Source organism: Pelophylax lessonae (assembly GCF_965119305.1).
Source record: "Pelophylax lessonae genome assembly, chromosome: 6".
NCBI classification, from domain to species: domain Eukaryota; kingdom Metazoa; phylum Chordata; class Amphibia; order Anura; family Ranidae; genus Pelophylax; species Pelophylax lessonae.
The window spans coordinates 240,181,148-240,205,938 of NC_138773.1; the positions used below are offsets into that span (position 1 = coordinate 240,181,148).

At 38.9% G+C, this 24,791-nt stretch overlaps 1 protein-coding gene across 1 annotated transcript in view; it reads left to right on the top strand.

The window, feature by feature from the left end:
• The first annotated feature begins 11,147 nt into the window (after positions 1-11,147).
• The window catches only part of LOC309558726 (titin-like), a 320,308-nt gene continuing 306,664 nt past the window's right edge, over positions 11,148-24,791 (top strand). The window contains exons 1-2 of the mRNA XM_082261775.1: positions 11,148-11,352; positions 13,113-13,216. Of these exons, the coding sequence (XP_082117901.1) occupies positions 13,126-13,216 (91 nt within the window). The 5' untranslated portion in view covers positions 11,148-11,352; positions 13,113-13,125. The remainder of the gene's footprint in view (positions 11,353-13,112; positions 13,217-24,791) is intronic.

Below are 24,791 nucleotides of genomic sequence, written 5' to 3' on the forward strand. Positions count from 1 at the left end.
ATCCATTACAGATACTTATATACGTAGCACCGCTCATTTACGCATCACTTTACAAATATACTGTATATTACACATTCACATCCGTGTCTGCCCTCAAGGAGCTTACAATCTAAGGTCCCTAACTCACATTCATACATACACATACTAGGGCCAATTTAGATATGAGCCAATTAACCTACCAAAATGTCTTTTGGAGTGTGGGAGGAAACCCACACAGGCACAGGGAGAACATGCAAACTCCAGATGGGTAGTGCTGTGGTTGGCATTCAAATCAACAACCTCAGTGCTGCCAAATGGAAGTGTTGATCCCTTAGCCATTGTTCTGCCCAGAATTATAATTTTATGGCTGTATATGATGTATATGATGGACCCTATCTATTATAATAAATATAAATCATGATACAGTAACCTATATGTTCCCTCCTGTGAAAAGTTTTTTTGGCCCACTCATCTATCAATTCTTCATCTTCTGAGGTGCCTGCCTGATCATTCTTTGCAGAGTGACTTTTGAACCATGCCTTTTTTGACCCCACTGATCATATGTATTTAACAGCCATAACAAGGTTAGAAATAGTTCTTTATAGGTCAGTAAATCTTGGCTTCAAAGAGTTTCAATAGTCTAAGTTCAGAGCCATGTGTAATACCATCTCCATCATATTAATAGGACTTTATCATTTTAAAGGGCAGGCCCTTTACAGACACATTACTGTAAATTATAAAAAATAAATTTAACCTATTTTTAGTCACATTATACCATTCTTGTTAAGAAGATCAGAAAAGCTTTTATTTCAAATGAAATGTACTTCTATTCTTTTGCTTTAATCTTGATTTAAAGTTGATGTGATACCTAACCAAAGGACATTTATTTTACTAAAGCACTGTGCTTCGTAAACAATTTACTTTTTTTTTTTAAATACTTTTTTTTTATTCTTTGCTGTATCTCAGTGCTTCTGATATTCTTTCTGTGTACATGCATGCATTCCAGTAAAGATTTCATGGCATTTCAGGGTGAGCTTCCTAAAGATGACAAAAGTGCATCATGCCTATGTAATGCGTATTTAAACAGCCACTTGTAGTCTCAATAGGAAGTCCATTTAACAGTGTGACAATGCAGGAGCAAAACTAGGAGACAAGAGACAGAGCATTCTCAGCCTTTAACAGAAAGTGTCTGAACAAGGACATTCGTGGCTTGATGACCAGGTATCATTTTAATGAAAGCTGCAGCTTTAAAACTATTAAAAATCAATTTTGAAATCACATTAACATCTAAAAGCATATATGAGATTTTAGTGATTAAGTTAACATATCCTTTAAATACTCCTCACTACACTTCTGTGGTCAGTTATTTAGGGAATAGTGGCATCCCAAGTCATTTGGGGCACCATTAGTGTCACATCAAGTAGCATTTGGCTGTTGCTTCATCACTTCAGAATATCCTTTTTCTCCTATGCCTAATCATGTAAACCTCTTGTAAAACATTTGTTAATTGCATTCAGTGAACTCCTCATGTAGAACTCCTGTATGCAGCTGTAAGTCCATTTCTCTAGGAATTTGTTCACACCAGAATGTATTATTATTATACAGGATTTATATAGTGTCAACAGTTTGCGCAGCACTTTACAATATGAAGGAAGACAATACAGTTACAATACAATTCAATACAGGAGGAATTAGAGGTCCCTGCTCGTTAGAGCTTACAATCTAGATGGGAGGGTCAAGTGAAACAAAAGGCAGTAACTATGGGGGGTGAGCTGATGAAGAAAATGGAAGTATAGGTGTTAGGTGTGGGTAGGATAGGCTTCTCTGAAGAGGAGGGTTTTCATGGATCGTCTAAAAGCCAATAGTGTAGGATATAATTGGACAGATTGGGGTAAGGAGTTCCATAGGATTGGAGAGGCTCTGGAAAAGTCCAGGAGGCGAGCATGGGAGGAGGTGACGAGGGAGCTAGAGAGCAGGAGGTTTTGAGAAGAACGAAGAGAGCGATTAGGTTGGTATTTTGACTAGGCTAGTGATGTAGCTGGGGGCTAAATTGTGGATGGCTTTGTAAGTTGTTGTTAGTATTTTGAATTTAATTTGTTGGGTGAGTGGAAGCCAGTGGAAGGATTAGTAGCGGACACTGAGCGATTGGTAAGGTGGATGAGTCTGGTAGCAGCATTTCTGATGGATTGAAGAGGGGATAGCTTACGTAGAGGTAAGCCAATAAGAAGTAGTAGTCGAGGAGCGAGATGACCTTAGAGTGAACTAGGAACTTTGTTGTGTCATTGGTTAGAAAGGGGCGTATTTTGGAGATGTTGGGGAGGTTGAGGCAAGCTTTGGACAGTGACTGGATGTGGGGCTTGAAGGAGAGTTCAGAGTCCAGGACTACACCTTGGCGTGTGGGGATGGGATGATAGGTGTACCATCGATTTTGACAGAAAGATCAGGATAAAGGGCACCTGGTGGAGGAAAAATTATAAATTTGGTTTTGGACAGATTGAGATTGAGGAAGTGATGTGACACCCAGACTGATATATCTACTAGTAAATTAGTGATATGTGAGGAGACTGAGAGAGTGAGCTGGGGGTGGATAAATAGATTTGGCTATCTTCAGCATAGAGATGGTATTGGAATCCATTAGAGGCTATCAGCTGACCCAGAGAGGAGATGTAGATTGAAAAGAGGAGAGATCCAAGAACAGAACCTTGGGGGGCCCCAACAGAGAAAGGAGTTGGGGAAGATGCCAGAAGAGAAGGAGAGAGTGAAGATGTGGGTTAGAGAGTGTAGAATAGAGCCAGAGGGTGAATGTAGCATTTTCAAGGGAACAGGATCCAGAGGACAGGTGGTTACCTGGACATTAGCAAGTAGTTAGCAAGTAGTTTAGCAAGCTCGTCTATAGTGGTGGGGTTGAATGAGGGAAGTAGTGATTGTGCCTGTGGACATGAAGTGTAAAGCATGGAAGGTATCTGAACAGCAGTAGTCTCCTTACAAATTGTATCAATCTTCTGTTTGAAGTGATTTGCAAGCTCCTGGGCAGTGAATTAGTGGATGGAGGCAGTGGATGGAGGCAGTGGAGGACGAAGTAGAGAGTTGAAGATAGAGAAGAGTTGTCGGGGATGGGATGATAAGTTGTTAATGAGAGTGATAAAATGGAGGACAGATTTATATTGGTTGAAATCTTTCTCAGACCTAGTCTTACGCCATAGGTGCTCATGAGCACGGCTATACTTTTTCAGACTTCTAGTGTAATCTGCTTGATAAGGTTGAAGGGGTTGGTGCCTTATTCTATGTGTAGTGAGGGGGGACAGTGTGTCCAGGGAGGATAAAAGTGAAGCATTTTAGACAGAAGTGGCTAGGTTGGTGCAGGACAGGGGTGAGATTTTGTCATAGAGGTAGTCTGTAGCAGAGTAGAGAAGAGAAGATAAAGGTTGAGATGGCGTAGGTTTCTATGGATAACTGTAAGGCAGTTGGAGAGAGAGGAGGTGGAGGAGAGGAGAAGAGTGAAACTAATAGGGTAGTGATCAGAGAGAGGGAAAGGATAGTTGGAGAGGTTGCACGGAGTGCATAGGTTGGAGAAAACAAGGTCAAGGATATTGCCTTCAGAGTGAGTAGAAGCATGTATCCATTGCTCCAGGTCGAAGGAGGAGGTTAGACTGAGAAGTTTGTAAGTGGCAGGAGTGTTAGTATTAATAGGAATGTCGAAGTCGACAAGAATGATTGTGGGGATTTCAGAAGAGAGAAAGTAGGGTAGCCAGGCAGAGAAGTCGTCAAGAAAGGTGGATACTGGTTCAGGGGGGCGGCAGATCACAGCTGTCCTTAGAGAAACTTGAGAGAAAAGACGAATGCAGTGTGCCTCAAATGAGGAGAATGACAGAGAGGGAGGTGGGTGAAGTACCTGAAAGGTGTTATGTGGGGCTAGAAGGATGCCGATACCCCCTCCCTTGCATCCACTGGGTCTGGGGGAGTGAGTCCAGAGAAGACCACCTTGGGATAGGGCAGCAGAAGATGCAGTGTCGGATTCATGAAGCCAGGTTTCGGTAATGGCGAGTAGATTAAATGAGTTAGCGATAAAGAGGTCATGGAGAGAGGTGAGTTTATTACAGACAGAGCGGACATTCCAAAGGGCGCAAGAGAAAGGGAGTCTGGTCTTGGGAAGAAGAGAAATGGGAACTAAATTGTGTTGATTGCAGCTGCAGTCAGAGAGTGCAGGGTAATGGGTGTATTGAGTACAGTAAAATGATGGAGGCCCAGGGTTTGAGGATATATCTCCAGAGGTTAGGAGAAGCAGAAAGATGAGAGAGATAATATGAGCGTGTGATTTATATGAAGAGACATGCCCCAGTGTTATGGAGATTTTGTTTGCGTGTGGATTTAGAATATAAGTGAGGGTGATATATATAAGCTGTATCTGTTCATGTTTCAAAATTATTGTATTATCCAGCCTCAAAATGGTTGGAACATCGATAACAAAAACCTTATGTTAATATTACATAAAAGAAAGAGAAGGGGCATAAATGCATGGATCAAGTCTGCCTAAATGTAAAATGCATGATTGTCACCCAGCAGACTACTTTATTTAATAACTGCCAGTTGGCCTGTTGCAGTTTGATTTTCCTGACTTGTAGCTACAATCCTCCCAGGAACAGTACATGCATAGTGCATAGTGCATAAGCTTTTAGATTCAGCCAGTTTGCGCTCATTTGTTTATGTTAGGATAATTTATACTGTATGTCAGCAGGTACCTTTTTTATTTCTTTATCTTCACTCCAGCCACCACAAGTGCTACTTTACTTACTACCTCCCTATAACTGACATTCACATATCTTCCTTTCACCACTGACTGTGCCTTCACACTGTACTCCATTTCTTTACCCTGTAAACTATCTGTTGACCCTTGCATGTCTGCATTCTTGCACCCATCCAAGTTTCAAGCAGCAATATAACATATGTTTGTGTGCTGTATACAGAATATCACGGTCACAAGTGCTTTTAGTTTATGGTAATGCTTATGGACACCATTGTCATTTACCTAACAGCAACAAGTGAATGTAACATTTCAAAACAGGAATGGAATAATGACGCTAAACTGTATTCAAATCTAAGGACCTTTACTTGGAAAATGATTTTCATATTCCATATAAGAGTGCGTATGTAAAGCATTTTTGCCACACCCACAATTCACCATAGTGCATGCCTCAATATTGTCCTTCCGGTGGTCAAGGGATAGGTCCTCTCAGTTATGCAGTACAGGGCCCAATGAGGTCTAATGGCAACCCTGCCCAGCAGTCCATCTCTGAAGAGACAGTTTTTTGAGGCACCACAATCACCAGTTGTTACCCCAGGTTTACAAGGAGTTGTTTTAAACCTTACTGATGCACTGCACCCTCACAGGCCTTGGCTCTTTAGAGCTACTACAGCTGCAAAGACCTTTCTAGTACACGTGCTGTTTGAGACATTTCAATATGTGAATGGGAAACACCTTGTACGGTCCTCACCTGAGAGTGTCAACATTTTTCCATTTTTAGAGGGAATTTGTAAATTGATTATTTTTTTCCCACTGTGGATACACCAGTGACCCACCTTAACAGGAATACTACTAGACTAGTTGGGGGTAAGCTTACCTCTCAGGACTCCACTGACAGGCAGTGCCTCCTTAAATCCCGGTTTGCATTGACTGTTCTTGCCTTTTTCTGTGTTGTTGGTGACTTTCCCCTTTCAAACCATGTCAGAAACAGTGGATTTCCTCAAGAGAAATCCCTCCATCTCCGGGGTTCCTATTTCAAGCAATGGTTGGAACATATGTCTGGAGCCTTGTGCTTTAGTTGATTGGTTGTTACAATTATCTAAACTCGTGCCTGATGTCTGTACAGATGCACAGATAACTCTGGCTGTTTGGCTGGGATGTTCATGTTTTATCCAAGGATTATCTGACTCAATTAACATTCAAAGGGCTGTTTCCTCTCCAGTCCTGCTCTTTACACTGTGATTGCATCAGGGGGCCACAGTGTGCTCCTGCCTAAATGAATAAGATCTGAGTGGGGGTGGTTTGTAATCTTACTCTGCAGTATTTTGGTAATGAGGATACTTATTTTATCCTAAAGGCTAGTCTCATGTGTCTGTAATGTTTTTCAGTTGCCCTTCACTATCTTGGTTTCTTATATTTCTTGGGGCACCTTGTTCTTTACCAAGCTGGGACTTGCCTTTTGGAGGTGTACCCCACACAGACTAGCTACATCAGGAGAAACTTACAGTATATCCTTGGGTAATATTGATCCCTCATGGTACATAGTGCAAAGGGACTTCCTGACCTACTGCATTGATTGGAACCAGTTCTCGCTGTTCTCTTCCTAAGAATGGCCTGGCCTCTCAGTGCCTTTTGGAGGTGCCTGTTATTTCTCGGAGAACTGGCACTTATGTCTGCCCTTTTCTGGCGTCCTCAATGCCTGAAGACTGTCAGCTTATTGAACCCTTGCAATCAAAACCCTTCTGAAGGGCCTAACACCTGCAATCTTCAAGCAGATAGGGGCTCACAGATGGCTCTCATTGGTAGTGACTGTCACGTGCAAGTGAAGCTATTCAGCTTAAACTCTTGCTAAAAAGGTCTACACCCTTTATATCATTGGACCTTTTATCAGTCAGGGAACTCATTCCTTTTCGTCAACCATAGTATGTAGCATGCTGAAGGGATCTCCTCTCAGCATGGTCTCTCCTTATCTAGTTTGATATCAGTCCTTCTCAGCCCCTCATCTATTAACCTGGACCTAGACTCTGGGTGAGATATCTAGACTGTTTGTACTGGGGAGAATCCCTTGCTGTCCCCATGCCTAAGGCCTAAGGCTTCAGTCAGGCCATTCCACTATGAGTCAGCTTCCTGAGTTGAACTCTGTTGGGTATCACCTAGGTGTTTCAAGACCTTTACCACTGGGAAGGTATAGGAGTCATTACTGTGATAGGACAAGTGGCCTAGTCCCTACACTGGACATAACTACTACTACTCTCGACTGCACTATCTACCATAGAGATAGCACATTACCATCTGGCTCTCCTCAGCCATCGATCTCAGCAACAAGGAGAACTTTTTTTTGTACCTGGGTGGCTTCACATCTCCTGCATTGCTGGAGAACTCTCTTGCCCATAGATTATCAGCATGCACAAAATGTGGGGTTCCTGCTGAAAGTACCTCCTGTTGGAGACAAAGTATGTCTGGATGCATACACAGAACTTGATCACTTGGAGATAGGTCCTCCTTCTGTGGCTGAGGTGCAGCCTCTTCAGGAAGTCTGCCAGATTCCTTCCATCCTCAGTTCTGCCCTTAATCAAGTGACTGTCCTTACGAGTGTAGCTAAGTTTGCTGTCTCTCACTCCACCACAATGGATGCTTCACTGGGCTGGGCAGGTCAGGAGATTCTTAGAACAATGATCTGTGCTCAGGGTATGGCAGGTCCTGCAGAGTTCCTCTTTTAAGCACCATATATATCTCTGTGTTTGCAATTGGTGGCTTACATGGCATATCCTCTGTTTCCTCTGGTACTCATTTCACCAGCCTAGGGTTGCATTCTACCTTTCATCTATGCCTGCGCTTGTAAGAGTGCATCCTGTGCATCCTACACCCTTTTATTAAGACTGACTTCATGGAAATGTACCCTTGAATTCTCTAACAGTCTCAGGGGTCAATTAGCAATATTTTTGAGCATTTGCATTGTGATGATTCTCACATTCTTTGGATATCTCCTTAGCAAGATTGGTTGCCTGTCATCCAACCTCATTCTTAACATGAAACCTTCCTTTCCTAAACCCTAATAGTTGGGATTGTAAGGCCTTGTCCTCGATGTGTAGACTGGCTAGTTTTTTCTTGTCTGTTTTTGTCCAAGGTTCAATTTTGGGGATTCTACTCAGGGCTGGCCCTAATGTTTTATTCTTTTTCATGACCACATCACGTTGTCACTGGGGTTTATTTACTAAAACTGAAAAGTGCAAAATCTGGTGCAGCATAGAAACCGCTCCGCTTCCATTCTTTCTTGTCAAAGCTTAATTGAACAAGCTAAAGTTAGAAGTTGATTGGCTACAATACAGAGTTGCACCAGATTTTGCACTCTCTAATTTTAGTAAATCAACCCCAGTGTGTTTCTCCCTTATTTGGTAGTTATGCAACTGAAAGCCCTGTTTTTAACGCAAATTGTTAAACAGTGTAATTTGTCCTTTTATTTTTATTTTTGTTGTCTAGCTGGTAAGTGTGTTTCTGTTATTTGCTCTTTTCAAAGCCATTTTCACGTGTAACCTTACTCCAAAAACTCATTATAAATTTGGGCATTTGCCATTTTTGTTTAGTTATGCCCTCTCACTTTTTCGGTGGTATTTTGGTTTTACATCCTCTCACTGGATCAGATTCAGTGTTCCTTTGGGTGGAGTCATTCCCCCTTTTATCCTGGTCATAAACATCAGGTTGTTCCTCTGTGGCCTTCCCTTGGCATCTTCTCCCAGTCTTGTAGGGGGCTTCTGCTACACATTTGGGTGTTGGTCTTTTAGGTAGTTCTAAGTTGCAAACAGCTCCCAATCCCTTCTTATGGGCCCTTCAATGGCCCACCCCCTCAGCTGCACTATGTTTGAATATCCTGACTGTTTCTGAATTTCCGTGTCCCTCAATGGATGATAAAAGTTATTATTATTATGCAGAATTTATATAGCAGCTACAGTTTTTGCTTTACAACGTGAGGGCAGACAGCACAGTTCACTTCAATACAGGTGAAATCAGATTGTAAATGATCACCTTGTAAAACAACCCATTCAGTTTAAAACTGAAATAAACGAGAAAAAAATTGATCATGCTCTCTCTGTTCTCAGCTGCATAAGAGCTGGGGGAAGGAGCAGGAACAGTACACTGATCGTCCCAGTGAATGATTGTGCAGGGGAGGTGTGTTAGGACAAGTCTGATCATTGGAGGAAAGCAGGCTGAGTTCCCAGCATAGCTACAGAAGAGTGCACTCTCATGCCTAATGTGGTCAGTTTTTAATAGGAAAGCAGTGGGACTGATAGGAACACCAGAGATTTCACACAAAGGAGGCAATACAAAGAGAACAGGATACTTTTTCATACAAGTACATGGTACAGAAGGCATATATCAGGAATATAAAATACTGGGGTAACAAACACTTCAATATAAGACAATCCAAATGTAAGCTTACTTGAAAAATCCCATTTTGTGTTGCCTGTCTGCTGGCCATCTTTTTTCACAACTTTCTGAATTCCCTGAATGTTTTGCAGCTTCTCCTCTGCTCCATATCCCATGGTACCTTGCTTCTTGCAAGCGATGATTCGTGTTCTTACCATGCCCCCTGAAGCTCCTCTTCTCAGCTCAGTAGTTCAGAAGGCAAGCTCTGTGAAATGTGTGACACCGCAGTGTGTCCTAACAGGGCATAGTGATTTTGTGTTGCAGAATTCAAGGAAGTAAATGTATGGGGATCTTAACAAAGTACGTTTCCAGACTTCAAGATCATTCAGATTAATAGGAGTAGGCTAGACGATCCAAACTCAATGTGGAAATGAATACAGTAAAACCTTGTATTGCGAGCATAATTCGTTCCGGAAACATGCTTGTAATCCAAAGCACTCTTATATCAAAGCAAATTTCCCCATAAGAAATAATGGAAACTCAGATGATTCGTTCCACAACCATTTATTCATAAGTCTTTCAGTTTATAGTCTATATACAAAAATTATATCAATGTGATAGGTTGTGTCATCATAAAATGTCCATCCACAAATGGCAGCCTCCACAAGGGGATTAGAAGCAAAATCCAGCAGGAGCTACAGAGTATAAAAGAGAAGAGAGGCACTTCTAAGTGTAGCAATATGGGGACATTTAATGAAGGTACAACATTTAGCAACTCACATGGTTGATGATTAAAGAGGCACATCTAAGTATGCAGGCATCCGGGGTAAAGCTGTCCACATAGACCATCTTCTGAACCACCGGCTCTCACCAATGTCAGTCTGCAATTGTGATGGGGAAGAATAGCCTGCAGTAGAGTGATCTGAAAGCGAGACTTTGAATCCCTCGTGGAGCGCAGCGTGGAAGGGTGTGATGAAGATGGCAGTGTGGAGGACGGTCTATGTGGACAGCTTTACCCCGGATGCCTGCATACTTAGATGTGCCTATTTTAATCATCAACCTTCAGTAAATGTAACAATATTGCTACACTTAGAGGCGCCTCTCTTCTCTTTTATACCCAGTTGTGACATGACACTACTTGCATATCAAGTCAAAATGTATTTTAAAAATTTGCTTGTCTTGCAAAGCGCTCTCAAACCAAGTTACTCTCAAACCAAGGTTTTACTGTATAACGATTTTAAATTTAAATAATACAATCCATTTTACACAGGTGGTGTGACATTATGTTACAGACTCATATCTATTTTATTATACAACTGTATAATAAAGTGTAAAAAAAAAAAATTTAATTCAAGATATGTTTTATGTTATTTTTACATTTTTAATAATAACATTTGAAATATCTGCATTATCAACAGCTTGAGAAAGCTAAAGTCAATATAATACAAATAGTTAACCCAAACAAGTAAAAAAAATAGGAAAATGTGCTAGAAGGAATAGCTGTTTTAAAATGATTTGTGGAACCTAAAATTCCTAATTTGGTATCATTGCTAAATATTCCACTACCATTCAAAGTCGAAGATTACAAGGCAGATTTAATAAAGACATAATTTTCATTCTTGTAAAAGGTTCCTAATTTACAAACTGCTTTTCACATTATTAGGACTTTGGATGGAACGCAAGCTATCTTACTGCTTTACAAAATCAGCTCCTATTGGTTTAAACCAATTTATGCTATTACTGATGCCATGTTCATAACATTATTAATTGGTGCCTTATCTGTCTTCTTTCCACCAAAAAGTCCTAGAAAAATCAGGCTCACTTCCCCCCACTCAGAGCACATGCTGAGTCTCTGCTGTGAAGATAACTTAAAGAATGACAAATTTAGCACCAGCAAGTCATAGGGACAGGTGTGGCATTACATAAAATGGACCACCCTCTTGCAGTAACCCACGTGGTATCTGACGAACAGGGTCAGCCCATGAAGTGACGAAGCAGGGCTGTGAGCAGATCAGGGGTATAAAAGGTAAAAGCACCATGTTAGCACTTCTGAGCAGTTCGTGCATCCCCAGCCTTACCTCGGGTGTAGGGATTGCATAGAAAAACAAAACTACACACAACCAACAACTGTGTAGTTTTGTTTTCTAAGCACAGAGGAGCAACCATTTATGCACTGGGATTGTCTAACACTACTGTTTGGGATACGGACGTCGTTTTCGAACTCTTGGGCTCAGTCCCAACCCTTTTAGGCACTCTGGAAACATCAGGTTAGTAGTTCGATTATTGTTTGCTAATAGAGTGATTCATATGTGTATGTAAAAAAAAAAAAAAAAAAAAAAAACATAACTAAATAATAACTAAATTATAAAATGAGTTGTATTTGCATTTGCAAAGATGTGAGTATGTGTGTGTACCTATGTATGAATTGATCATGGCTATTTGTTTGTTACTAATAACTATTTATGACTTACTAAATCTAAAATAAAATATAACACAATGTAAAAATTTCAAAAAATGGTTAGAATGGTCACTTAGACACTGAACTTACACATGTATTGTGTTAACAAATTTAGCTTAAAGTATGTCTTAAAAGAGAAACTTTAATTATGTTGTACTTTTTGTGTGGTCATGTAAACTTACAAGGTTATGTTACTCAGACAACGCAGTGCCAGGAATAACTCTGATAAGATGCATGAGGTATCAGCTAGGCACTGATGACTTTTTAAGGGAATCATCTGTTCCCATATCTATGTCATTCCTGCCATTGCCACTTGTCTCCTGTCAGTCAAAGCTCTTGGTTCTAATTTTAGCACATGCCCTTTTGTGATCTGTGCTGATTATCCATATAAAAAAAATAAGTACGTGATACAGCACATATGATTAAAACACGATTATTTTTTCACTTTTTCCATGTTTCATTTCTATTTTTATATAAATTATGCAAACAATTTAACACATATAGTTGAAATCTCTTTATACAAAATACCTATTGATGTTAACTTTTTTCTTTTGTATTTTTTTATTTGTCAAATTATTTTCTGGCCAACATTAAAAACGTTGCTGCACAATAAAGACTATCCAGCTACATCAATGTTACATCATTATCCTTTTAAATAAATCAACATTCTCAGCTTTACATCCCATATGGAAGAAAAATATATTTCCAATATATTCAGGGAACAATTTTTAGAAATATATTGAATATGGCCAAAATTGTAGCATTTCAAATATATTTCCAATATATTTGGGGGAAAAAAAATGAATTTTTAAAAAATATATTTTAAATATATTTTTCTTTCATGTGGGATGTGACTTATAGCATCTCATTTTTGAAGAATTTTGCAGTAGAGCCTTACAAATATTTAAAATAATAGATAGATAATTGGTTTAAGCATTAAATGAATTATACCTATAACCATAAACATCTAAAAATATTTAAAAAAGGATAGATAGATAGATAGATAGATAGATAGATAGATAGATAGATAGATAGATAGATAGATAGATAGATAGATAGATAGATAGATAGATAGATAGATAGATAGATAGATAGATAGATAGATAGATAGATAGATAGATAGATAGATAGATAGATAGATAGATAGATAGATAGATAGATAGATAGATAGATAGATAGATAGATAGATAGATATTGAAATATAACACATACTACTTTTATAAACGTTGGCTAAAAAAATTAAAGAAATGTTTACAGATCTTTTACACACTTTTAACTTCTTCATTTTTTATGGCTTAAGTGGTCCTTCAACACACAGCCCAAAGTTCAGCTTCCCATTCTTCAAGTCTCCATCAGTATCATAATAAATATTTTAAATTAGTTATTTTTTTATATATCATCCGTATTTGTTAACTAAAATACACAGTTGGTACAGTATTCACAAAGAAATAAATTAATTAAAAATCAGCAGATTTGATGCTCTGTTTATGCAAATGCAGCATTTAATGTTTATGTTTTATCTACTCAATGTGTTGTACATCCATTTATTTTTATTTATTAACTTTTCAGAGTGCCTATAAAGATGGCTTTACAAGCACCGACGTTTATACAGCCTTTACAAAGTGTTGTGGTACTGGAGGGTAGTGCCGCAACCTTTGAGGCTCAGATTAGTGGTAAGTAGTTTTTAAATACATTTCTATCAGTTTTTTTTTCTTTTGTTACGTGCCACATGATCAAATTGTAGTGACATACTTGTGACTTGGATGTTAAAATATTCGTACTAAAATTAGGAATGCTGTCCTAGAACTGCTTACTCATGATTAGATGGTGTACAGCACAAAATAATATCGCTAGACAGTGTAATTTTAAAATAATAATGATTTCTATTAATGCAAAGAAATTTATATTATTCAACCAATTCTCAATTGGGTTTAGTTAGTTTCCTATCAAGTATAGCTCCACTTGTATTATTCTAGTATTTACATTTTTTTTTAAATATTTATTTGTTTTTATATTGTTGTTTGTACTTTTTCATTGTTTGTTTCAGTTGGATTGGTTATATTATGAAATAGAACACGGTATGCAAATAATGCTACCATTTGTTTTCCAGGTATTTTAAAAGCATAAACAAACACGACTCATAAAATATCCCTAAAAATGAAATTTTATTATCATTAAGTCATATAAAACAGCCAACACATGCCCGAATAATATTGTTAAAAAAATATATACAATGACGCCTCCTAGCTCATATCCCACTATCTCCAGTATATAACATTGCCTTTATTTTAGCTGGTTGCTATATAAATACAAACACCATCTTTAAAGCTGTCTATACACTAATAGATTTTCCTCACTAATGCATGTATAAATAATAATAGGAATATTCATACCAACATTCAAATGAAAATTCTCCGTTATTTGATGACTTTACAAATGTCATTAGAATGTACTTCAAACTTTATCTTACTTTTAACATTTGACTTTGGAATGAATGTAATTTCCCGAATGAAATCTACAAACACTGCTAAAAATTAATTAGTTCAAGAGAAATCTTCCATTCTGCGCCTTCAAATTTTTCTCATCACAATGGTCGAAAACGAATGTCGATTTGACCACACTATGATTAGAAAAGCGAACAAATGCTCTTACAACAAAACATTTTGAATGAAATTCTACTTGTGTACAGCCAGCTTTACTAAAGCCCTGGTTCACACCACTGCGATTTGTCATGCGATTTGACAGTTCAAAATTGCATGATAAGTCGCACCTCATTGTCAGCAATGTAAAAGTTTAAATCACCACCACTCATGTGGCAGCGACCTTGTAAAAGGTTCCTGCACTATTTCTGTGCGATTTCATGTGTGACTTGCATTTACATCTGTGCTAATGAAGTCGCACAGATGTCAGAAAACCACACATGAAATCGCACTGATTGGCGGTCTGGAAATTGTGCTGAAGATTTCAAAGCCGCACTGGTGTGAACCAGAGCTAAAGTAAAGACAATTTTATATAGATGATGGGATAGGAGCTAGGAGGCGTTAATGTAAATGTTTTTAAAAAAAAAACACTATGTTACCAAAAGTTTTGGGACGCCTGCCTTTACACGCACATGAACTTTAATGGCATCCCAGCCTTAGTCTGTAGGGTTCAATATTGAGTTGGCCCACTCTTTGCAGCTATAACAGCTTTAAATCTTCTGGGAAGACTGTCAACAAGGTTTAGAAGTGTGTTTGACAATTCTTCCAGAAGCGCATTTGTGAGGTCAGGCACTGATGTTTGATGAGAAGTCCTGGCTCGCAGTCTCCACTCTAATTCATCCCGAAGGTGTTCTTTCGGGTTGAAGTCAGGACTCTGTGCAAGCCAGTTAAGTTTCCCCACCCCAAACTTACTCATCCATGTCTTTATGGACCTTGCTTTGTGCACTAATGTGAACAGGAAGGGGCCATCCCCAAACTGTTCCCATAAAGTTGGGAGCATTAAATTGTCCAAAATGTCTTGGTATGCTGACGCCTTAGGAGTTCAGTTCACTGGAACTAAGGGGCCAAGCCCAATACCTGAAAAACAACCCCACACCATAAACTGATATGGACCAGTGCACAGGAAGGTCCATAAAGATATGGATGAGTGAGCTTGCGGTGGAGGAACTTTACTTGCCTGCACCCTAACCAGATAGAATAGGGCGCAGACTGGGAGCCAGGCCTTCTTGTCCACATCAGTGCCTGACCTCACAAATGCACTTCTGGAAGAATGGTCAAACATTCCCATAGACACACTCCTAAACCTTGTGGACAGCCTTCCCAGAAGAGTTGAAGCTGTTATAGCTGCAAAGGGTGGGCCAACTCAATATTGAACCCTACAGACTAAGACTGAGATGACATGGGATGACATTAAAGTTCATGTGGGTGTAAAGGCAAGCGTCCCAACACTTATGGTAATATAGTGTATGTGCTGGGCCATGTGTTAAACATTTTCTTAAATAAATTCATGCTTAAAAAAAGAATGCTTTTATGGAATTACATATGAGCCACTTTAAAATCCCTGGTGAACAAATGGCAGCTATAGGTAGCTTGCACTTCATGGGGATGTTGGTACCTATGACAATAAGTCAGGGTATGGGTCCCTCCCTATACTTACTATTAAGGCCTCATACATATGGGTGCATTAAAATGCGTTTTATCCACACTGGATCTTTCTGCCAGATCCATCTTTTAAGCATAAAAAAATGTTTATTCTGGTGTGTAATTATACTCATTTGGCTGTTAGAAGCACATGAGCTTCTACTGGCCAGAATATTCATTTATTCCATCCACTTGAATACATTTACATGCATATGCATGCATTTATATGCTTGTTGATGTGTTTATGCAGGTATAGGTGCGCACATGCCTAAATTATGCTCATAGGCTCCTCTATAAAAGCATTTTGGGGCATTTTTTAATATCGGTAATATGGTTCTAAATGCTTAATGTGCATGGCCACATAGGCCAACATTGAACTGCATTTAAAGGCATAAAAAATATATATATATATGCTGGACGCCTGTTAAAGTGTTGTTTTTTTATGCCAATGTGCATAATGCCTAACACTCATTGTCCAAAAAAAACCCATCTGTTTTAAGTGGAGACGTGAAATCCGGCATTTAAAATTTAAGTACCTCTATGCCAACTTTCCTGAGTGCCATCATTCTGAAGTACCAAACATTCAGGGCCTGATTTAACAAGGTGTGAAGCAAGGTAAAATGAAGTGTGCCTGAGCCTGAAATAGTTAGCATTGGAAAAAGTGTATTGAAGTGAATTGTGGTAAGCACTTCAAGCATTCAATATAGGCAGGGAAAGTTGAAAATCTAGCTTCTTCTTCGAATGATTGGGTGTTTAGCTTACATTGTGATGAATTGAAGTGAAGTGCAATGTAAGAAATTGACCTTTGGCAGGATTTACTAAATGGTGAAGTGATGTGCAGAAACTTTTTCATTGTTGGCAAAAGAATTTCATTTTTTTTAAATTCCCTGCACTTAATTGGACATTGAAGTGCACAGACGGTCACTTCACCTTCATTCTACTCTAGTAGGCTGTACCAAACACAGCTTAAAGTGTAAATCAAGCTAAAAGTTTTTATTATCTTAGGATGGGGGGTGGGGGGGGGGGGGCTTAGAACCTCTGTCATGTTTTTACTGCTATCCCAGGTTATAGCTATCTTTATTTCTCCTCTGTGTTGTTGATGGAGATTTGCCCTCACTTCCTGTTTGATAAAATCAGAAGAACAGGAAGTTAGGGCAAATCTCCAATAACAACACAGAAGGAAATATAGATAGATATAACCTGGGATAGCAGTAAAAACATGACAGAGATTCTGACCATTACCCCCTTTATCCTAAGACAATCTTCAACAGCAACACAGACAGAAATATTTTTTTAGTAGATAAAGGGACTTTTTACATGGGTGTCATCAGTTCACTCATGTTTTTTGCTAAGAAAAAAACTGATGAATTTGGATTCAGGCTACATCAGTTTGCACATCCATCTTCAGTTCAGTTCAGTTTGTATTAGTTTGCACTTTAGTTCATTCCAGTTCTGTTCAGATCAATTCTGTTCACTTTACATCAGTTTACATTAGTCTACATCCGTTTTTGCATCCATTTTTTTTTTTTGGTTGTTGCAGAAAGCAATTATAGGTAACAAAATTATAAACACATTTTTTTTCTTGCCTAAATGCTGGTTGGCATCTGAAACGCACAGGAAAGTGGACCGCATTCCCATGTGATTCATGTGCAACTCACTGCATTGTGATTTTCAGCCCCATTTATTAGAATTGGCTGACATTGCACAGGATTTCACTAGAAGTAGTGAATGCAGTTCTTTTTAAGAACACACGGCACCAAATCAGTGCTGCTAATCAGTGCACATCAGTGCTGCCAATCAGTGCCCATCAGTGCTGCCAATCAGTGCCTCCTCATCAGTGCCGCCTATCAGTGCTTATCAGTGCTGCCTATCTGTGCTGCCTATCAGTGCTGGCCATCATTGCTGCATATCAGTGCCCATCAGTGCTGCCTAGCAGTGCCCATCAGTGCCACATATCAGTGCAGTCTCATCAGTGCCTCCTCACCAGTGCCCACCAGTGCAGCCTATCAGTGCTGCCTATCAGTGCCCATCAGTACCGACTCATCAGTGCCCCCAAGTGCAGCCTCATTGCCTGTTTGCAAAATTTTATAAAACATTTTATTTTTCAAAATTTTTGGTCTTTTTTTCTTTGTTTAGCAAAAAAAAAAAAAACCCCAGTGGCGATTAAATACCACTAAAAGAAAGCTCTATTTGTGTAAAAAAAATGATAAATATTTCATATGGGTACAGTGCTGTATGACCGCGAAATTGTCATTCGAAGTGCGACAGCACTGACAGCTGAAAATTAGCCTGGGCAGGAAGGGGGTAAATGTGACCATTAGCAAGTGGTTAATGATTAAAGATGCTACATGGGTAAGCATTTAAATGCAGCTCCTAAAAGATGAAATCCTATCTAAATTACATAGTCGCTGTGAGTTTACACTTGTTCAGCAACAATGATGATTGTACTTTCTTAATGAATGAACCCCAATTAGGTTTATATGACCAAGCAAATAATTGTGCCCCAAGTCCTAATGTATGCAAAACTTGAAGACTACAGTTGAACCGTTCTGAAATGGTCTATTATATACTATACGGTATATTACTGTGTTGTGATCAAATCCATTATATATGAAAATAAAATACAGCTCCTTAGGTTTCATAGTTAGAAACGTAGCTGTATAATGTGCTGTATAATGTAATCCATGGCATAGATAAAAATGGAGTTCCCTCCTAAGCACATTTTTATTACTCTTGGCTGGTGGCATCAAGTCCTTTTTTGGTCACAGCGGCTTTTAATATCCTTGCAAAGTATGGTCTTTACAATTAATTGTATTAGGTAATGTCTGGGAAACGCACTGTCTATGTTAGCATTTTAGAAACATATAAAGTTCCTGAGATTTTTAAAAGAAGTACTGGAGAATTATAACGTTAATCATTTATTTTTACTCTTTTACAAATAAAATAATATAATAATAATTATATAATAATATAATAATAATGCCAAACATTTCTATTTTAAATTGTGTTATTTACACACATGTATGGCCTTTGTATCATGATTTGGGGTTGATTTACTAAAGGCAGATAGACTTTGTGCACTTTGCAACTGCAGTTGCACTCTTTTTTCTTAGTAAATGTCAATGCGGTAAACCTTTACCTTGTAATAAAAATACCCAATCAGGTACAAGGAAAAAAAAAACACATTATTGCTTGCACATGGTTGGATGATGAAAATCAGCAGAGCTTCACCCCATTTACTAAATCCTGGGGAAAGTGAGTGCAACTGCACTTGCAGAGTCTATTTGCCTTTGGTAAACCAACACCTTTGTATGAGGTTTCCCAGGGTAACAGAAAAAAAAATCATACTTATAACTTAATTTACTTAACCACTTCAGCCCTGGAAGGTTTTACCCCCCCCCCCCCCCCGCCTTAATGACCAGGCCATATTTTGTGATTCCGCCACTGCGTTGCTTTAACTGACGATTGCGCGGTCATGTAACTTCATACCCAAATACAATTGATGTCCTTTTTCCCCACAAATAGAGCTTTCTTTTGGTGGTATTTGATCACCTCTGTGATTTTTCGTTTTTGCGCTATAAACAAAAAAAAGCGTCAATTTTGAAAAAACACCAATATTTTCTACTTTCTACTCTAAAACATTCCCAATAAAAAAATTTAAAAAATCAAATTGTTTTAGACCAAATTTATGGTGAAATAAATCCCAAAAAGCGTATAATAAATGGTTTGCGCAAAAGTTATAGTGTTTACAAACTACGGGATAGATTTATGGACTTTTTATTTATTTTTTATTAGTAAAGGCCGCGATCAGCGATTTTTATCGGGACTGCGACATTGCGGCGGAAAAATCTGACACACAGTGACACTTTTTGGGAACCAGTGACATTAATACAGTAATCAGTACTAAATAATATGCACTGTTACTGTATAAATGACACTGCGAGGGAAGGGGTTAACACTGGGTATGATCAAGGGGTTAAATGTGTTCCCTATTTGTGCTTATTAACTATGGGGGGAGGGGGGTTGGATTTAACAGAGGTAGAGAGAGATCGGTGATTAAGCTTAGCTGAATCACACGATCTTTCCCTGCCTCTCTGACAGGAGAGCCGCCTTGCATTGTTTACATACCAGATGGCTCTCCTGTCAGTATTACCAAAGATCGGCGATCAAACCCCCTCCTCCTGCGGTCTGCCTCCTGCTGTGTCTAAGCCGAAATCGTGTGCACGTAATTACGTAGATCTTTGTGATCTTTGTGATTATGTGTGTATGGGCAGCACTGATATGAGTAAATCTGCGTGGGGCAGTCAGCAAGTGGTTAATAGATTGCATGTAATGTTCCCAAATTACTTATTTAAACAGTAGAATCCTCATGATCATGCTCTTGTTTTTGATTGTTTGCAAAGTAAAGTCCAGTGGACACTGACAAAAGTCAAAGGTTGCTATGATATCAGGTTTTACCTGGAGGTGAACTGTGAAACCATCGCTCTTAGGCCGGCCATACACGGAGCAAATTTCTTTCCTGCAACCCGTGGTGAAGAAATGCACTTGATTCCCCCATCAACACAGAGAGGGTTGATGCGGGAATCCCTCCTGCCGGGCCATTGTCTTCTCCCGGTGGGAGAGCAGGGGAAGCCATTACCGCCGGGAGAAGACAGTGATTATCACTAGTGACTATAGAAGCCGTTAGCGATAATTGCACAAGAATCAGGCAGGCTGGTTGTACCCAAGTTGATCGATTAATCAACTCTGTACATGCAGCCTGTCCATTAATGGTTTGGATCTCGACTGATTTTTTCTGAACAAGCTGAGATACAAACCACATATGGTTGGCCTTAGTCATCAAGAAACAAGTGCATTGGAATGGTGGGGATAACAAAACAAGGAGATTTTTCAGTTATAATATAAAACCTAAAGCAGTAATAAACAGCAAAACACATATATAGTATATTGCTACATTTGTTGTCTCTTTTTAGGATTTTTTTCCCTTTTATTTTTAACTTGTGGATCTGGCTAGTTACACATTTCCTGCCTTAACCACTTCAGCTTTGGAAGGTTTTACCCCCTACTGACCAGGCCATTTTTGTGATACTGCACTGTGTTATTTTAACTGACAATTGCGCAGTCGTGCTATCCTGTACCCTAATAAAATTGATGTCCTTTTTTTTCCCACAAATAGAGATTTCTTTTGGTGGTATTTGATCACCCCTGCGATTTGAAAAAAAAAACAAAAAAAAACAATATGTTTTACTTTCTGCTATAAAAAACATCCAATAAAAAAATTTGAAAAATCAAATTTTTTTCATCATTTTAGGCCAATATGTATTCTGCTACATGTTTTTGGTTAAAAAAATCCCAATAAGCATACGTTGATTCGTTTGTGCAAAAGTTATATCGTGTACAAACTATGGAATACATCAATGGATTTTTTTGTAATTATTTTTACTAGTAATGGCAGCAATTAGCGATTTTAACGGGACTGCGACATTGCAGTAGACAAATCTGACACTAAGTGACACTTTTTGGGGACCAGTGACATCAATACAGTGATAAGTGCTAAAAAAAATGCACTGTTATTGTATAAATGACACTGGCAGCCGGCAGGGAAGGGGTATTAGTGTCACTGGTTCCCGCAAAGTGTCTGTTAGTGTCAGATCGTCCACCTCAATATCGCAGACCTGCTATAAGTCGCTGATCATCACCATTACTAGTATAAAAAAATAAATAACAATGCCATAAATATATCCCATAGTTTCTAGACGCTATAACGTACGCATAAACCAATCAATATACACTTACTGAGATTTATTGTACCAAAAACATGTAGTAGAATACATATTGGCCTAAATTTATGAAGAAATTTGATTTCTTAAATGTTTTTATTGGATATGCTTTGTAGCAGAAAGTAGAAAATTGTTTTTATTTTATTTTTTTAAATTGTCGGTTGTTTTTGTTTATAGTGCAAAAGAATAAAAAAAACACAGTGGTGATCAAATGCCACCAAAAGAAAGCTCTATTTGTGTGGAAAAAATGACACAAAATGTATTTGGGTTCAGTGCTGCACAACCACCCAATTGCCGGTTAAAGTAACGCAGTTCCATATTGCAAAAAATGGACTGGTCATGAAGGGGGGGGGGAATCTTCTGGAGGTCATGTGCTTAAAATAATTTGCTCAGGTATTCACAGATTGAGTCAGATAAACATGGTAGCAGTTAAAAAATAATGTTTTCGCTGATTTACATCTAAGTCTAATTGGTTGCACATTTGTTTGCCTGATGTATGTTCAATGACTACTAGATGTATCTCATTATTGTTACACTGCGCTTTACTTGTTAAACCAATAACTGTTTTCATTGTATTTTCAATTAACTTCAATAAAGCACTTTATTGGAGAAAAAAAAAAAAAAAAAAATAATCTTTTAGTTATATACTGTCCAAGTAATGTAAATGGATTGCTTATTAATTGTTAAGAGTTGCTGCTCTTTGCACCAGCCTAAAGCCTAGTAGCAATGAGCCGAATGTTGGGCAACATCGGCCGGTTCAGTAAAAAACGGCCAACATTCCACCCATATGTATTGCAGCTGATCCAACAGAAACCAGCTGTTTAGCCAGCTTGGTTTGGACAATCATGCTGGAAAAACATTCGCCCACAGACTGCCATTCAGCCCTCTCAGCCATTGGCCATTGACTGGAGTGTTCTGGTGGGAGGAGGGTGCCCCCTGTCAGAACACAAAGGAACAGCGGGGGAGATCACTGCACTAGCATCGGATCGTTAGTACAGTGGCTCCAACCAAAGCTGGCAGTTTTTTTTTTCGTTCAACCTTCTGGGTTGAATGAAAAAAAAAAAAAATAGTAGTATGTACCAGCCATAATAAACCCTATGATACTGGATAATAATGCTAAATAATAATAGTCAATTGTTTCCTTTCCATTCAAAATCAATTAAAGTGTATGTAAATAGAAAAACTTTTTTTGTTTTAGTTTTGGATAATGGAATTCTAAAAAAAGGAGCAAGGTGGGACTTTAAAGGTATCTTTAAAGTCCCACCCTGCTCCCTTTTTTTAGTAATCCATATTTCAATAGGGATGAGGTACCATGTGTGATCCAGGTTGGGGTTCAGCATCAAGTTTATTATAGTTTTGGATAAAGTAGTGAAGGGTCAGACCCTCGGAGCTTTATTGCTTTTTTTTTTACTGACCTAAAGCATGGCTAAATAAAACACTGGAGACAGGGAACCAGTCTCTGTGATTGGCCCAGAAACGTCAGTAAAAGCCAATGAGGGGGCAGGAGTCTTCTAGGAACGTGATTGGAGTGACTACGGGCTCCAGAGGCCAATCAGGAGTAAATACGCCCCCCAGTATATAACATAGCCCCGCCTAACCTCTAGCACTGTAATACAGAGGCTTTTGAAGAGAGTGGAAGCATTTGTGTTTCTTCTGCTGCTTGTAAAGCTCCAGTGTCATTTTGCAATTATCTTCTGCTGTATGGAGCTGTTCATTTAGTGTGAGGAAAGGGATATGCAGTGTAGTTAGGGTACTATATACCACTATAGTTAGATTCAATAATCTAGTTTTTGTAGGGATACTTTTAAGTGTCAGGGTTCTGTCTAGTAAGCACGTTGCACTGCTGATATAGCTACAGCAGGTATACGTGCTTGCTAGTCAGCTATTGTGCAAAATACCACACCCCCTTACAGGAAGCACATGGTGACCCCACTCTGCCATGTCAGGGTGACCGGAGTTTAGGGTGACCTGACTCTGCCATGCCAGGGTGACCCCACTCTGTCATGTCAGGATGACCGTAGTTTAGGGTGACCTGACTCTGCCATGCCAGGGTGACCCCACTCTGCCATGTCAGGGTGACCGTAGTTTAGGGTGACCTGACTTCTGATAAAGCCTTAGTGACAACTATACATAAACTAAAATTCATCACAAAAAAACAGATTATCTTTCTTAGAATTTCAGTAGCACAGGGATGGTGTTACCCTCCTTTCATAAAGTGCAAATAAATAAAGTGCATAAATAATCCAAAACATCCAACTAAGCAAGAGAAGAGTCCTTCATAAGTATTTGTTTATGTAGTGCATTTATTTGCACTTTATGAAAGGAGGGTAACACCATCCCTGCGCTACTGAAATTCTAAGAAAAATAATCTGTTTTTTTTTCTGGTTCTGGACATGCTACAGAGCTGAAACTTCACAGGTACACTTTTTAGACCCCCCAGACACTAAATCCAAAGAAATCTCATTTTTTTTTTTCAATATTTTTTTCAATAATTGGCTCTCTATCAAAAACGACAATTTTTAAGAACTTTTTGTTGCCTGATTCATAGTCCCTGGGGCATGACCCAGAACCCTAGGCACTTTTTAGGGGCATTTATTAGGTTTTAGGGCTTCAAAATTGTGTTTTTTTATTCCCGAAGTTCGGGTCCCATTGATTTCAATGGGGTTCTGGAATCCGAACCGAACTTTCGGGAAATTCGGTGTTCTGGTCGAACCAAACTTTTAAAAAGTTTGATCATTCCTACTAATGAGCAATGAAGGACATGAAAAAAAGATAACATGGGAGTACAATGGAAGTTCAGTATAGGACAGTCTAGGGTAGTCACTGATGGTCATGTGCTTGACCCTAAAAGGGCAGTGAGTGTCAGATGATACAAGGGAATACTTGGCTAGGGCCAATTGAGGAGCTGCATCTACAGGCATCTGCAGGCACAATATGGCTCATTACCAGACATCTACAACAGGAAATGTATTGTATGTACTTCAGATAGCAATCTAATATCTCAGTCCACTGAAAACATATATTTTAGTTTTTAGTGAATGCTTAAAAGGAAAACCAATTAAAAAAATGTCTTATGTCTGGACAAGACTCCATTGGTGAGTTGTGTGTGCCTGAGTTCCTAGGTCTCCATACCTGCTGTAAATAGAGGGGTTCCGACTGTTTTTTACATTTTATATTATGAATAATGTAGGCAGAGGAGTGGAAACATGGTGTGTAGGAATGCCCAAAGCCCTCAGAATGGCAATAACATGATAAAGGCCAAAGTATCATGGTGAGATATCACTTTGGATTTTCCAAGGCATATAAGAAGCCAGGATTTGACACAGCCCACAAAGTTACACCTGTGA